The sequence below is a fragment of the Macrobrachium rosenbergii genome, chromosome 6, assembly GCF_040412425.1.
Source record: "Macrobrachium rosenbergii isolate ZJJX-2024 chromosome 6, ASM4041242v1, whole genome shotgun sequence".
NCBI lineage: Eukaryota > Metazoa > Arthropoda > Malacostraca > Decapoda > Palaemonidae > Macrobrachium > Macrobrachium rosenbergii.
Window position 1 is genome coordinate 44,846,512 of NC_089746.1, and position 15,000 is coordinate 44,861,511.

Below are 15,000 nucleotides of genomic sequence, written 5' to 3' on the forward strand. Positions count from 1 at the left end.
TGAGCCATTAGCTGTAAAATAAACAGGTCATTCAAAATTAAAATATCATTATTCGAGAGAGAGGTGTCTAAGTATCGTTAAACCATCTACCACTTCAAAATGAGAAATGCCAAATAAAACGAAATCGGTACCATCAGAATTAATATGATAATAATAATAATAATAATAATAATAATAATAATAATAATAATAATAATAATAATAATAATAATATTTTACATCAACACAAGAAAACACCGACTGGATATATACATCTATATAAAGAAATTATAAATACGTGTGTGTGTGTGTGTGTGTGTGTGAGAGAGAGAGAGAGAGAGAGAGAGAGAGAGAGAGAGAGAGAGAGAGAGAGAGAGAGAGAGAGAGAGAGTTAATATTAAGAGTTTAAATTGTTCAGTCTGCCAGGGCTATAAAACTCAAGCGGAGGTTCCACTAACTTTGAATCCAATGACTATAAATTCAAAACGCGTTCCCTTCTCGAATAGACAACGCTTCCCCATGGTTATTTTTGGGTTGCTATCAGGGTGAAAAAAATACACACAACTCTCTCTCTCTCTCTCTCTCTCTCTCTCTCTCTCATATATATATATATATATATATATATATATATATATATATATATATATATATATATATATATATATATATATATATATATATGACTATTTATCACATCACCGTGATTCATATACAATCAGATTGTATATGAATCACGGTGATGTGATAAATAGTCATAATATGGCTACGTGCGACAAACGCACTACACGGTCAACATGGCAGAGGTGGGTGGATATCGTCTCCAAACGCAAAACACCTGAGTTCGACTGGTGAGTTGATGGGAGATGATATTCACTTATACCTCTCTTGTGGCCGACTGCGTTAGTGCGTCCCTGTAGTCCTGATTCCTCGTCCGTCGCTGGTTCGACCCCACGGGACGGTGGACTTATTATCAACTAAAAATTCCCCTTCGGTAACATATATGAAAATATATTATTTCCGAGGTAGAGTGAATTGGATATTAAAGGACGTTTGTAGCTTTCTGATTATATATATATATATATATATATATATATATATATATATATATATATATATATATATATATATATCTATATATATATATATATATATATATATATATATATATATATATATATATATATATATATATATATATATATATATATATATATATATATATATATATATATATATATATATATATATATATATACATATATATATATATATATATATATATATATATATATATATATATACATATATATGTGTATATATATACATATATATATATATATATATATATATATATATATATATATATATATATATATATATATATATATATATACATATATATATATATGTGTTTGTCCACTACAATATAAAAAAATTTGGACGCATAATAATAGGCAAATATTCATATGGTAGAAGCCCAACTAAAGGCCTAAATGCCCCTACCTGCAACGAAGGAGGAAAAAGAGCAAATGAATAATTAAAATAAGGGATAAAGTAAAAATGCCAACTTACTGGAGTTTGAGCATGGACTGTTCATGTCCAAGAACGTAAATGAGAATTTGGAAGTAGGCCTATATAGAACTGCTTTGAATCACGAAAAATGTCATGATAATGAAGTCACTGGACTTCCTTTATCTGGCCCTGATCGACCCACAGGCAGACTGCATACATCATCTTCTGCTCGCCAGACACACACACACACGCACACACACAAACAGAGAGAGAGAGAGAGAGAGAGAGAGAGAGAGAGAGAGAGAGAGAGAGAGAGAGAGAGAGAGAGAGAGAGAGGGAAAAACTCCACTAAGTTAAATTTCATGATACTGAAATCACTGGACTGCCTTCATCTGACCTTGATCGACCCAGAGTTAAAGATTTCTTATAGCACTTCCTTCACTAGCCAGACAAAAGAGAGAGAGAGAGAGAGAGAGAGAGAGAGAGAGAGAGAGAGAGAGAGAGAGAGGAAAACTTCTCAAAGTTAAATTTTCTTGATGCTGAAATCATTGGACTTCCTTCATCTGGCCTTGATCTGCACAAATTCAAAGATTATACAGCAACTTCTACTCGCCCTAGAGAGAGAGAGAGAGAGAGAGAGAGAGAGAGAGAGAGAGAGAGAGAGAGAGAGAGAGAGAAGCACTCTGTGATAAGTTGCCTCATCCCATACCTATGCTGAGGTTTCATACATGCTGTCTTTACTTATTCAAAGTAGCCAGTATATTTATAGCCATTTAGCCAATGTAATTTAAAACTGTCCTTCCTCATTATACTAATAACATACCATGATTGTGTACTTGCTTATTCTACAGATATGATTAATAATATATGAATAATATTCATTGAAATGTTTAATGCCTACCGACAACTAGGGTATATTTCAAGAGAGACCGGGTCCTATCACAACCGAAATGTATTTGCATTTTCACAAAGAGCAAAATGTATGCATATTAATTACTGATTAAATATTAATTATATTTATCCCGTTGAACTGAAAATGGCCGCAACCCATTGGGGTCTCTGTGTAAAATGCTCGTTTTTGTTTTACGCTTGAAGGACCTCTGATTATAATTTACTTCATCAAATAAGTTGGGGGCTCATGTGGGAACAATGCTGTGCTTTTGCTACAGAGCTCTATTATTATTATTATTATTATTATTATTATTATTATTATTATTATTATTATTATTATTATTATTAACCAATACTCATAGTAGCATGAGTCGTGACATGGGGAACATCCAGTTATGTATGAGTACGTATATTATTTTTAAATATATGTACCATACATAACTGGATTTGTTTGCCATTATTATTATTATTATTATTATTATTATTATTATTATTATTATTATTATTATTATTATTATTATTATTAACAAATACTCAAAGTAGCATGAGTCGTGAAATGGGGGAAATCCAGTTATGTATGAGTACATATATTATTTTTAAATATATTAACACACATAACTGGATTTGTTTTCCATTATTATTATTATTATTATTATTATTATTATTATTATTATTATTATTATTATTATTATTATTATTATTATTATTAACAAATACTCAAAGTAGCATGAGTCGTGAAATGGGGAAAATCCAGTTATGTATGGGTACATACATTATTATGTTGAAATACTGTATATGTGCCCATACATAACTGGATTTGTTTTACATTATTATTATTATTATTATTATTATTATTATTATTATTATTATTATTATTATTATTATTATTATTATTATTATTATTATTATTATTATTTTAGGCTATCAATACAATTTACGCTAAATAGTTTAAGATATGATTAAAATTTCATTACAGATATAAAAAGAGGAATAAAACATCAAACAAATCTTTGGCCAAATAGAAGCTGAGTATTGTGAGATTAAAATCTCATTACAAGTATGAAACTAGAAAAATATTTACATTTAATATAATAGAAGCTTAGTGTTATAACATATGGTGAAAATTTCATTACAAATATTAGAAATAAAATTTATGAAACTAGAAAAATATTTACATTTAATATAATAGAAGCTTAGTGTTATAACATGTGGTGAAAATTTCATTACAAATATTAGAAATAAAATTTTATTTATGCACATCATATAATAGAAGCTGAGTTTTATAAGATGTGATTAAAAATTCATTGCAAGTATAAAAAATAGAAAATAATTTACATTTTCAATCAAATATAAGGAAGTAAAATAGAGAAAAGAGAATTAATAACGCCGGGATTATTCGCTGTTGATAAAAAGGAATATACGACCGTCAAACTACAGGACAGAAGAAATATGGACACAGGAACGCATAACGAAAATAGTGACATTTAATGCAACGAATGATAAAGGAAACAAAACGAAACAAGCAAAAACAAAACAATAAATAAAATAAACATAGGTCAACCGTGATGGCAAAAATGGAAAGAGCTAATTAAGCTCCCTGATTATCTATAAATAAGAGTTTCACAAAATGAATCGAAAACGCCGATTCCGGATTTAAGGCCTACACAAGACTCTCTCTCTCTCTCTCTCTCTCTCTCTCTCTCTCTCTCTCTCTCTCTCTCTCTCTCTCTCTCTCTCTCTCTCTCTCTCTCAAACTCGGGAAATTTAATTACCTACACTTCAGTTTTAACCCTTTTTCTATTTGTGAGAAAATGAACCGGGAGTATTTTTTTTTACTGACGTCGATAAAATTTTCCCAGTATTCGGGTGTCATGTTGATTTCAAAAAAAAAAAAAAAAAAAAAAAAAAGAGGTCCATTAACACTCCACATGCGGATATAAGGGCCTGCATATACTTGTCCAATATTTGAAAATATTTTCGATGAAAAATTACAGATCAGTCATTTCCAGTTTCTTAAGAATTAAGTTATTAAAATTTAAACTTATATGTGCTACGGTGATGCATTCATGTTACCCATCTCAATTCATTGCATAACAAAATAAATAAATAACAATAAACGATTGAAAAACTTGTCCACGTCAAGAGAGAGAGAGAGAGAGAGAGAGAGAGAGAGAGAGAGAGAGAGAGAGAGAGAGAGAGAGAGAGAGAGAAAGTAACAATATGTTTCCCCTTCATTTTCAGAATCGTTCACAATATTTCACCTCCGTAAACAAGGTGGAGGATTACTGAGAGGGAAAAGTAACAAGAAATGTTTATTGAGAGAGAGAGAGAGAGAGAGAGAGAGAGAGAGAGAGAGAGAGAGAGAGAGAGAGCAACATGTTTCCCCTCATGCTCAATGTCGTTCACAATATTTCACCTTCGTAAACAAGGTGGAAGGTTACTGAGAGGGAAAAAGTAACAAGAAATGTTTATTGAGAGAGAGAGAGAGAGAGAGAGAGAGAGAGAGAGAGAGAGAGAGAGAGAGAATAGCAGAGATTAAGTGGCTGAGTGAACTTGAGCTATAAAACTCCGGCGGATGTTCCATTAAGTTTGAATCCAATAACTATAAACTTCACGATATCCTTTCTAATGAGTAGGCATAGTTACGAAGACGCAAAAGATTATATTGGAAATGTGTAAATCTTGACGCCTCAACACTTATTTTGCAATTGGGTAAAATTATCTCTAATTATTCAAAATTGCTTACTTATCATGAAGATAGAATCTTTATCTTCCTTTTTGCTTAATTCCTAGTCGGGGTCGCTGTTGTGGGTGAACCTTTTCCAGGTGTTTGTAACACTCATGATGATAAAAGCAACACAATAATGCTTCATTAAAACACACGTACGCACACAAAAGTAAAAGAATAGAAAATGGCAAAGTTTGCAAGGTTTTTGGTACATCATGAAGCATATGAGTCATTGTATTAAGCGCATTCATCGTATATTTTATCTAAATTACTTACCAAGGAATGAGATAACGAACACTACTGGACTTCTGTGGTGAATGTAAATGATAAGGATGCTAATCTAATACATGATGACAACTAGACTGTGCCTGAACGGACTCCATAGGCCTAGGGGGAAGTTTGCTTGTGCCTAATTGATGTTGGAAAAAGAATCATACTAATGAAATCCCGTTAAAATTATACCCTCTAGAAAAAAATTCTTCTAAACTTCAGTACTGAGATGGAACTGTAATACAAAAGTAGACTTTAGAAGCGAGAAAGAAGGAAAATTTGCAGTGTACATGTTTTTGACGAACTGAATTGCGTGCAGCAAAGGATTATAAAATATAAGAAGGCCTACCTTAGAAAACTTGGCCTTGCAGTAAATTCATTGAGGGCTGGAGGGTACCTTTTCAGAAATGACTAACAGTGACTGAGTAAGCAACCATATCGACGAAAAATATTTTCATATTTGATAAACACGGGAGTTGTCAAGAACACTTATAAAATTTGCTATCGTATTGTGTAATTAATACTGTAGAGTATAGGAAAAAGAGATATCTCAATAAATGCGTACCTAAATACTATGAATAACTTACTGAAAATCAGTGGGGTCGAAAGAAATATATATAGATCACTGGCTTATAAACCTATACGGAATAATGGTCTAGAATTATAAACACCAGCAATAACAACGCTATTTGTAATATCAGCTTCTTATGTTCGTTAGCGTGTACATAATTCATCAAAGAGCCTCAATTCGTCTCTTTCTCAAACGGCGTAACTCCTTCGAAAGAGCTTCATCTTAAAAACATTATTATTTATTGCGTCTTCCAACGGCATACGTGATGAAGGCTTGTCAGAGACTACAGAGTCTCAAACAGTCTCGTCACTGCACTGGTTAAGATTCAAAACCTTCCTCGAGAAACATGAAATAGTGATCATATTTTTTGCTCTATAAAAAGCACAATTTACAACAAAAAGATAAAACGAAATGCATACTGAAGCTTGCCGGTATTTGTCTGAAACCGAAACGGCGAGACGCAATATGTCTCGAGAATACAAAAGCGATCTCGTTCCGTTTGTGGTACTACGCTTACGCAAAAACATCTGGACAGAAAAGAGATTGAATATATGCATAGGATGCATAATACATAATGCTATTCCATTTCGGAAAAGATGAAAAAAAAAAAATACTCGACGGAGTTTTCTCAGCGCTGAGAAAAAGGAGAATTTGAATTTGGAACGTCAACTGTGAATTTTGATGCAGTTGCAAATTCAAATCGAAATGCTTCAGGCAAAACTGAAGTGTGAAGTGGAATCCTTAATGATTTGATGACAGCTAGGATGATTCCAAATCATCAAGAGAGAGAGAGAGAGAGAGAGAGAGAGAGAGAGAGAGAGAGAGAGAGAGAGAGATTTTTTCGTTGAACGGCCAAACATCAGTTTTCGATAATGGACAGACCTTCTCGATTGGGGAATCATGAGGAAGAAAACTTGAAAAAAAATACTTGGTGTGGAACTTCCCTTTTACAATAAAAACAAAAACACAGGTATTCGAATTCCACCGAAAAAAATTCAGACGGAATGATTATATGAACCTATAGAAATAAAATCCGAGTGGATCTTCATTGTTTGTCCGCCCCGGGTGGGGGCGGGGTAGGTAGGGGATCTGGAGGGTAGGGAAGACATGACACGTCCACCCTCCTCTCTGCAAGCCTGTTTGTCCGGCCAGAGTGGGGGCGGGGTAGGTAAGGGATCGGGAAGGTAGGGGAGACATGACACGTCCACCCTTCTCCTGTAAACTTGTTTATCCACCCAGGGTATGGAAGGGGTAGGTAAAGGATCGAGAGGGTAGGGGAGACATGAGAAGCAGCGCCGGGTTCCATGGCAGCGCAGCGCGCGCCATCAAGCTCGTATAAGAATATTCGCTTACCGTTCACATGCGCAGACAATGTACCACCTGTCTGGCTCAGAAACATGAACTGAGGTCACAAACTTACCTGAAAGAAAAAAAAAAACGAATATTAGCCAATGTACATAAAACTTGAGAGAGAGAGAGAGAGAGAGAGAGAGAGAGAGAGAGAGAGAGAGAGAGAGAGAGACTGGCTGATTGATTGATTGATTTAATGTTCCCCAGCATCGGGACAAGTAAGGTCATTGACGCCGATATCATTTGAGAAGAATGACATAACCCATATAAAACCTATGGACAATAACTAATCTACATATTATGAAAAATGAAAAAAATAAAATAAAATATATATAATCTATATCTTTTTCAGAAGACCTGGTTCTAACAAATTTAAAAATGCCGAGGACTTTTGAGAGAGAGAGAGAGAGAGAGAGAGAGAGAGAGAGAGAGAGAGAGAGAGAGAGAGAGTTATTTAGGTTAATTTGCCTTTACCTATTGGGTATGCCCTGCCTTCTACGAAACTCAACAACTCTGGTCTAACATAGCTTCGAGTACAGTCATTCTTTTTATTTAACAGAAAGTCAATTCGCTTAATACTTGGACTATTGCTCAGCAGGGCATAAGGGGGGTACGTACCCTTACACAATTCAACTCTTATTGCTTTAGAGGACACGTCCTCTCAGACAGATCCACAGCAATTGCCGAGGAGACAGAAACCCGTGGCATAACACGACTATTAATGCCCAGGGGGTTACGTATGTTGAGACAGTCCTGGGTAGCCGACGAGTACCAGACATAGCTGAGACGTTATCGCGTCAGGGGATAAATCTGTTGACGTAATTCGGTCGATATTACCTTTCATTATTATTATTATTATTCAGAAGATGAACCCTACTCGTATGGAAGAAGCCCACCGCAGGGGCCATTGGCTTGAAATTCAAGCTTCCATAGAATATGGTGTTCATTAGGAAGTAAGAGAAGATAAAGGGAGATTCAGAAAGAAGAGAACTCACTTACGAAAAAGAAAAAATAAATTAATAAATTAATAAACAGATAAAAATGTATTAAAATCCCATGTGAATAGCATAAGTGTAGTAATGCATTGCATCGTCCTTGAACTGTTGAAGTTTCGATTTCACGACATCCTCAGGGAGACTGGTCCACAGTCCAACGGTGTGAGGGATAAAGGACCTCTGAGACTAAGAAGTTCGACAGAGAGTCACATTTACTACTGTTCAGATATTCTGCAGATATTTTGCTTTTGCAAAATTAATAAGACGCGTCTGGTGACATAGTTCGGACGTTACCACCGAAACGGACAAGTCCGGTGATATACTGTACTTCTTGTGTTGCAAGCGTTAAAGCAAATTCACAAAATATTATATAGCTTTCAAACAACTTAAATGGGAAAGGCAAAGTGGCACCGAGTGCTAAAATAAGCAAAGCAACCCCGAGTATTTCTTTGCTAATCGTCAGAAACGTTAAAGAAAAATGTTTAAACTTATTTGTCACCAATGCTAACAATCTTATTTTTATTATATATTTATATAATTACATATTACTCCTTCCAGGTGTTTTCTTCCGCAACTGATGAAATCATTTCACGGAATTGCTAGCACTACCCTCTACTTTACGTTCAAATAATTTTCATGTAAAAAGTTTTCCTGAAAACCGTTCCTCATTCCTTCCCCCCTAAAAATAAAGTAAGTGTTCACCTCCTACGTAATTCCACATCAAGCGGGAGCCATTGTGACGCCAACGTAATCTTTAGACATAATCGAATCAATCACTCTGCCCTCAAAAATAGCTTCATGAAGTCTCTATTCTTCTCCCTAGCGCCCCCAGAGTGATGATGGTGAATAAGTAATTGGGAACCCTGTTCGCGTGCAAGGTTGCCATCCAATCCGATCGCCACCCACAAGTCAGGGACAATTTATGACACTTTCTTCTGGCTTCTGACACTTATTGACACTTTCTTCCGGCTTCTGACACTTATTGACACTTTCTTCCGGCTTCTGACACTTTTTCAGCATTACACTGCCACTACTTGAGGAATAATTACCTGGGTTCGCCATTTTTTATTTAATTTTTTTTCTTTGCATCCTATGGCTTAAATGACTAAAAGTAGGTACTATTTTACCATTCTTAGTAATTAATGATGACATATCTTCTCATCTAACAAAAGAGAGTGATAAAAGAAAGTGTTTTTAATATTTGGAAGAATTTGGGAATTAATACGGGCCACAATTAATTTTTGTCATCTGTCCGCGTGAATATTTATAAAGTTTAAATTACATCAACTTGAGAATATTTTTTGAAAATTATTGAAAATACATGAATACCATTGAAAAAAATTATTATTAGCTTTTAGATTTGCAATGAAGGATGATAACATATATATAGTATATATATATATATATATATATATATATATATATATATATATATATATATGTGCGTGTGTGTGTATACAATATATATATATATATATATATATATATATATATATATATATATATATATATATATATATATATATATATATATATGTATACGTATATATATATATATAAATATATATATTATATATATATACATACACACACATATCACACACACACACACACACACACACACACACACACACACATATATATATATATATATATATATATATATATATATATATATATACTGTATATATATACAAACATGTCCCTTCTGCTATAATTTATTATTATTACCCTTTCACACTGAAGCTTTTTCTTCCTTTTGATAAACTCGGGCCAGCAAGCACAAATTAGTCGAGGGCCACTGATCAAAAGCACTCAATTTATCCTAATGAATAAATAAAAAAAAGAGAATTTATGAATTTATAAGAAAAAAGAATGAAAATGAATTTGACAAAGGTTTTCCAGTGTCGCAGTGAACCAGAATATTGAATTCACCAACGCATAATGAATATTTCTCTGCTAAATTATATTCGCAAAAGAATAATGTTTTTTTTTTTGTTATAGAATCGAATTGGCTGAATAAACTAAATCAAAATTATAAAGAAAATAATTGCTAATGCAAGTTCTTTGCTTTTTCGAGTTACAAAGAATAAAATAAACAATTTAGGCAGAAGGCCAAGTGCTAGGGTCCATGAGGTCATTCAGCGCTGTAAGGAGAATTAAGAGTAAAAGGTTACGTAGTTGTAACAGGAGGAAAACCTGGCAGCTGCACTAAGGAATAATCGTTAGAAGAGGGTGAAAAGTAAGATGGGCAAAGTACTAAGCACTTCTTTGAAGCTGTTTAATCCAGAGTACAGTATTTTCACTTAATTAGAAGGCATTTATGCATCAAGAGTTCTGAATTTTTAATGTACAGTCGAAATTCAAAATTTTACACTCACCACTCACTAATTGCTCTCTTTGTGTAGGCGTACTTTTCAGTGCGACTAAACCGGATCGCTATCATTACTGATATCCACTAGGACAAGAAGTTATCAAAACAAATTGGGATCATAATCTTATCTGTTTCCATCTCAGGAAATGTTGAGAAACTCTGAAATGCCTAACGTCTTGGCTACAGGGTAAAACAAATATATATATATATATATACAGTATATATATATATATATATATATATATATATATATATATATATATATATATATATATATATATATATATATATATATATATATATATATATATATATATATATATATATATATATATATATATATATATATATATATATATATATATATATATATACACGTATATATATACGAATGAATTTTTTTATCACATCACCGTGATTCATATGCAAGCATTAAGCTACAAACGTCCTTTAGTATCCAATTCGCTCTACCTCGGAAATAATATATTTTAATATATGTTACTCGAAGGGGAATTTTTTAGTTGATACTAAGTTCGTCGTCTCGTGGGCTCGAACCACCGAAGACAAGAACTCAGGACTACCGTGTGGTTAATTGAGAGTCACTGTAGTCCTGAGTTCTTGTCTTCGGTGATTCGAGCCCACGAGATGACGAACTTATTATCAACTAAAAAAAAATTCCCCTTCAGGTAACATATATGAAAATATATTATTTCCGAGGTAGAGCGAATTAGATATTAAAGGACGTTTGTAGCTTAATGCTTAAAACACACACACACACACACATATATATATATATATATATATATATATATATATATATATATATATATATATATATATCGAAGAAAACTGTTTGGAGCCTCGATGGCTCGGTTGGTAGAAGCAGCAACCTCAGACTTCATAGAAGTCTATGGCGAGGGTTCAATCCCCGCAGCCGACCGGTCAGAGAGGTGGACACTTTGCTATCCGTGTAGACACCCCGGGATTACGTATGTAATCAACGGATAGGTTTGCTGAAAGCAAATGGGTGTTACAGATTAATACACACATAAACAAAGCCACTCCAACACCTTCAAAAACATAACAGACACCTCACACGTCTCGAACTGTCAACCTACTCGCCCAGTTCTCCTCGCTGCTGGGAGAAAGGGAGCTGGGGATTTGGTAACATGTACACATTCGCTACCGGGGTCTAAGCGATGTCAGGCAGGGCAGCCGATCGAGGCTACGGCCTACCCCACCGCCAAATCAAAGTCCTTCAAAAGAAGGCATCGTGCTTACCCCATTTATAATAATGGGAAAAATGCACGTTAAAGACGAAGAGGAAGAAGAAGATCGAAGAAAACTGTTTATTATACTTACAGAAAGCTTTCTCGAGAGCTTCCCTGTAGATAATATTAATTCATATCCCTTCTTTCTACACCGTTGAAGTATAGGTATGAATTCCATAAAACAGAATTCCTACCGTATGACCTTATTCTCTTCTATCTAATGTTCTTCTCTCTAATCTCCTCTCTCCTGTTTACCCTTGTCCGCAATCCCAGCAAGTCAAGGTCGTTACCCATGCCTTTTTCTTCGTGATTGTCAATATTAACTAAAACAACAGTGATATTATATAGCTGTCCTATACATAAGTGATCTCTTCTGGCTGCATTTCCTGTTATCTTCTGTAACTTCTTTCAAATGAACAACATATTTTTTTGAAGCTTGAATTTCATTTCAATGGCCCCCGTGGGCTTGTTCCATGTTAATAGTTTTTTTTTTTTTTTATCTTCCTACTGTTAATCAATAATCATTAATAGTAATTCGAAATCTCACCTGTTCAAGTAATCACCTCCCGTAAGATTTTATTCATATAAAGAACTTTTTCCTTACGCGTCTAATTAAATGTCCGTACTGACTTTTTTTTAAACGGAATTCAAGTCAAGATAAAAATCGATTCAAGACTGACAGTAGTTCTGACTAGCACAAATCATGAGAACACATATATATCAGTTCAGATAGGCAGTCAAAAACAGGTATTTATTACCACATACCTGACAATTAGGGCTGCTCGTGAGTAATCAGGGATTTATAATATGGTTACCCTTATTTTTTAACTGAATTCTCTCCTCAGGTATTTTCGACACCTCAAGATAAGGTGTTTAGAAGCAGCCAATAAAATAACAGATATATGAACTTCGTTTTTTGCCACACAAAGAAACTAGGATATTAATGAAATTCGTGTTCGTCTGTTAAACACAATTGCTAAAATTTCAGATATGTCGTAACAAAAAAAGAAAACAGATATATATGCAAATTAATAAACAGATATACTGTATATGCATATTTATAAAAACCGATAAATGAACTACGTTTTTTATCATACAAACTAGGATATTAGTGAAATTGATGTTTGTCTATAAAAACGAAAAACTAAAATGGCTGATATTATAACTGAGATAAGTCTTGACCAAAACAAGAAAATGCAGAAGATAAATATGCAAATCAATAAAAGCAGGTAGAGGAACTGTGTTTTTTGTCAAACAAATAAACTAGGTTATTAATAAAATTCGTGTTTGTCTATAAAATCAAAATCCTAAAATGGCTGATACGTGAGATAAGTAAAAAAAAAAAACATAAATATCCAAATTAATAAAAGGGGGTGGGTTGTCGTTTCGGTTACGAGATGACAAAATCGCATAATTTTATCAGTTTACTGACCTAACCATCCAAATTAATTAATAGCATTTTGCCAGAAATCTGAGACCAACATTCTTTACGAAAGAACATTGATAAAAGCGTCCATACGCGTCAACTCTAATTGCACATGCAATTTTAATTTCAAGTTAAAACACCTCTATTTTTTTCGTTGCTTAATTAGCGTCGGCCAGAAAATCTGTTTAAATCTGACGACTGTGAGCAAATTAAAGCCCGAACTTCCGAACTCTCTCTCTTCATGGCAATGAAATAATTTCTCTTCGGAAAGGAAAAAAAAGGAAAAAAACAAAAGCTCAAATACACCGCCCAGATGTGGCTGCTGCAATTAACATTCTTCTATGTGAACGGCAAACTCATTGTTGGGGTATCCCCCCCCCTCTCTCTCTATCTCTATCATTATCACCCATGTTCCAGACCCGAAATTCGATTCTCTCTCTCTCTCTCTCTCTCTCTCTCTCTCTCTCTCTCTCTCTCTCTCTCTCTCTCTCTCTCATCATTATCACCTATGTTCCAGAGACGAAATTAGGGTCTCTCTCTCTCTCTCTCTCTCTCTCTCTCTCTCTCTCTCTCTCTCTCTCTCTCTCTCTCTGTTCTGAACGGTGTTAGCGCTGCGGAAATGGTCTTACGCATGTGTAATAACACGTAACTCTCTCAAAATCAAAAGTCGCATAAAGCTAAATCTTAGTATGTCACTGAGCCATTTTAAATTACTTTCAGCGAACAATCTATGCCGTGAAAAAGATTCTGTCGGCGAATTCAATCGCCATAAATCCACGTTAAGTAATTCGCTGAAGGTTAAAGGGCGTGTTTATCCTCGGATTTTTTTTTTAATAACAAAACGAAGCATCAACAGGAAGTTTTTATTTATTTTTAAAGCAGCCATAACAAATGAATAATAAAAACAACGCATTCCATCATTTCAATGACATTACGCGTAATGGTGAAGGTGAAATTAATAGCAATGATAGTGATAATAGTAGAGTAGTAGTAGCAGCAGTAAATAGCCGTATTAAAAATCATTCTAGACGCGTAATTTTTTATGACTATCACATATCACTGCCATTTCAACAAATAAGGACTTCGGTGATGAAGGAGAAATGACAGTAGTAGTAGTAGCAGTAGTAGTAGCAATGTAAATCAACAGCTCCATTCAAAATAAATTTGAAAGCAGTAATTTTGATGGCTATTACATATCTCTCTCCTGCCACCATTCCACCAACACAAACTGCGGTGATGAAGGCGAAATCAGTAATAGCAGTAGTAGTAGTAGTAGTAGTAGTAGTAGTAGTAGTAGTAGTAGTAGTAGTAGTAGTAAACAACTCTATTAAAAATAAGTATGACAGCAGTAATTCTTTATAATTATTGCATACGATTATTCCTCTCCTATCACCATTTCAGCAACACAGGCAACAGTAATGAAGGCACAATCAATAGCAGTAGCAGTAGTAGTAGTAGCAGTAGTAGAAGCAGTAGTAGTAGTAGTAGAAGCAGTAGTAGCAGTAGTAGAAGTGGTAGTAGTAGAAGTATTAGCAGAACAACTCTATTAAATTCTGAGAACAGTAATTCTTCGTAACTATTACACATCTCTCACCTACTACAATTTCAGCAGTATGGACCTCAGTAATGAATG

The 15,000-nt window shown here is 33.9% G+C and overlaps 1 protein-coding gene across 5 annotated transcripts in view; it reads right to left on the reverse strand.

The window, feature by feature from the left end:
• The window catches only part of LOC136839505 (uncharacterized), a 550,025-nt gene that overhangs the window by 380,153 nt on the left and 154,872 nt on the right, over positions 1 to 15,000 (reverse strand). The window contains exon 2 of one of the 5 annotated variants that reach the window (XM_067105673.1): positions 6,865 to 7,371. The exons of the other annotated variants lie outside the window; for them this stretch is intronic. Within the exon in view, the coding sequence (XP_066961774.1) occupies positions 7,368 to 7,371 (4 nt within the window). The 3' untranslated portion in view covers positions 6,865 to 7,367. Of the gene's footprint in view, positions 1 to 6,864; positions 7,372 to 15,000 lie in introns of those variants that run through there. 5 annotated transcript variants of the gene reach the window in all.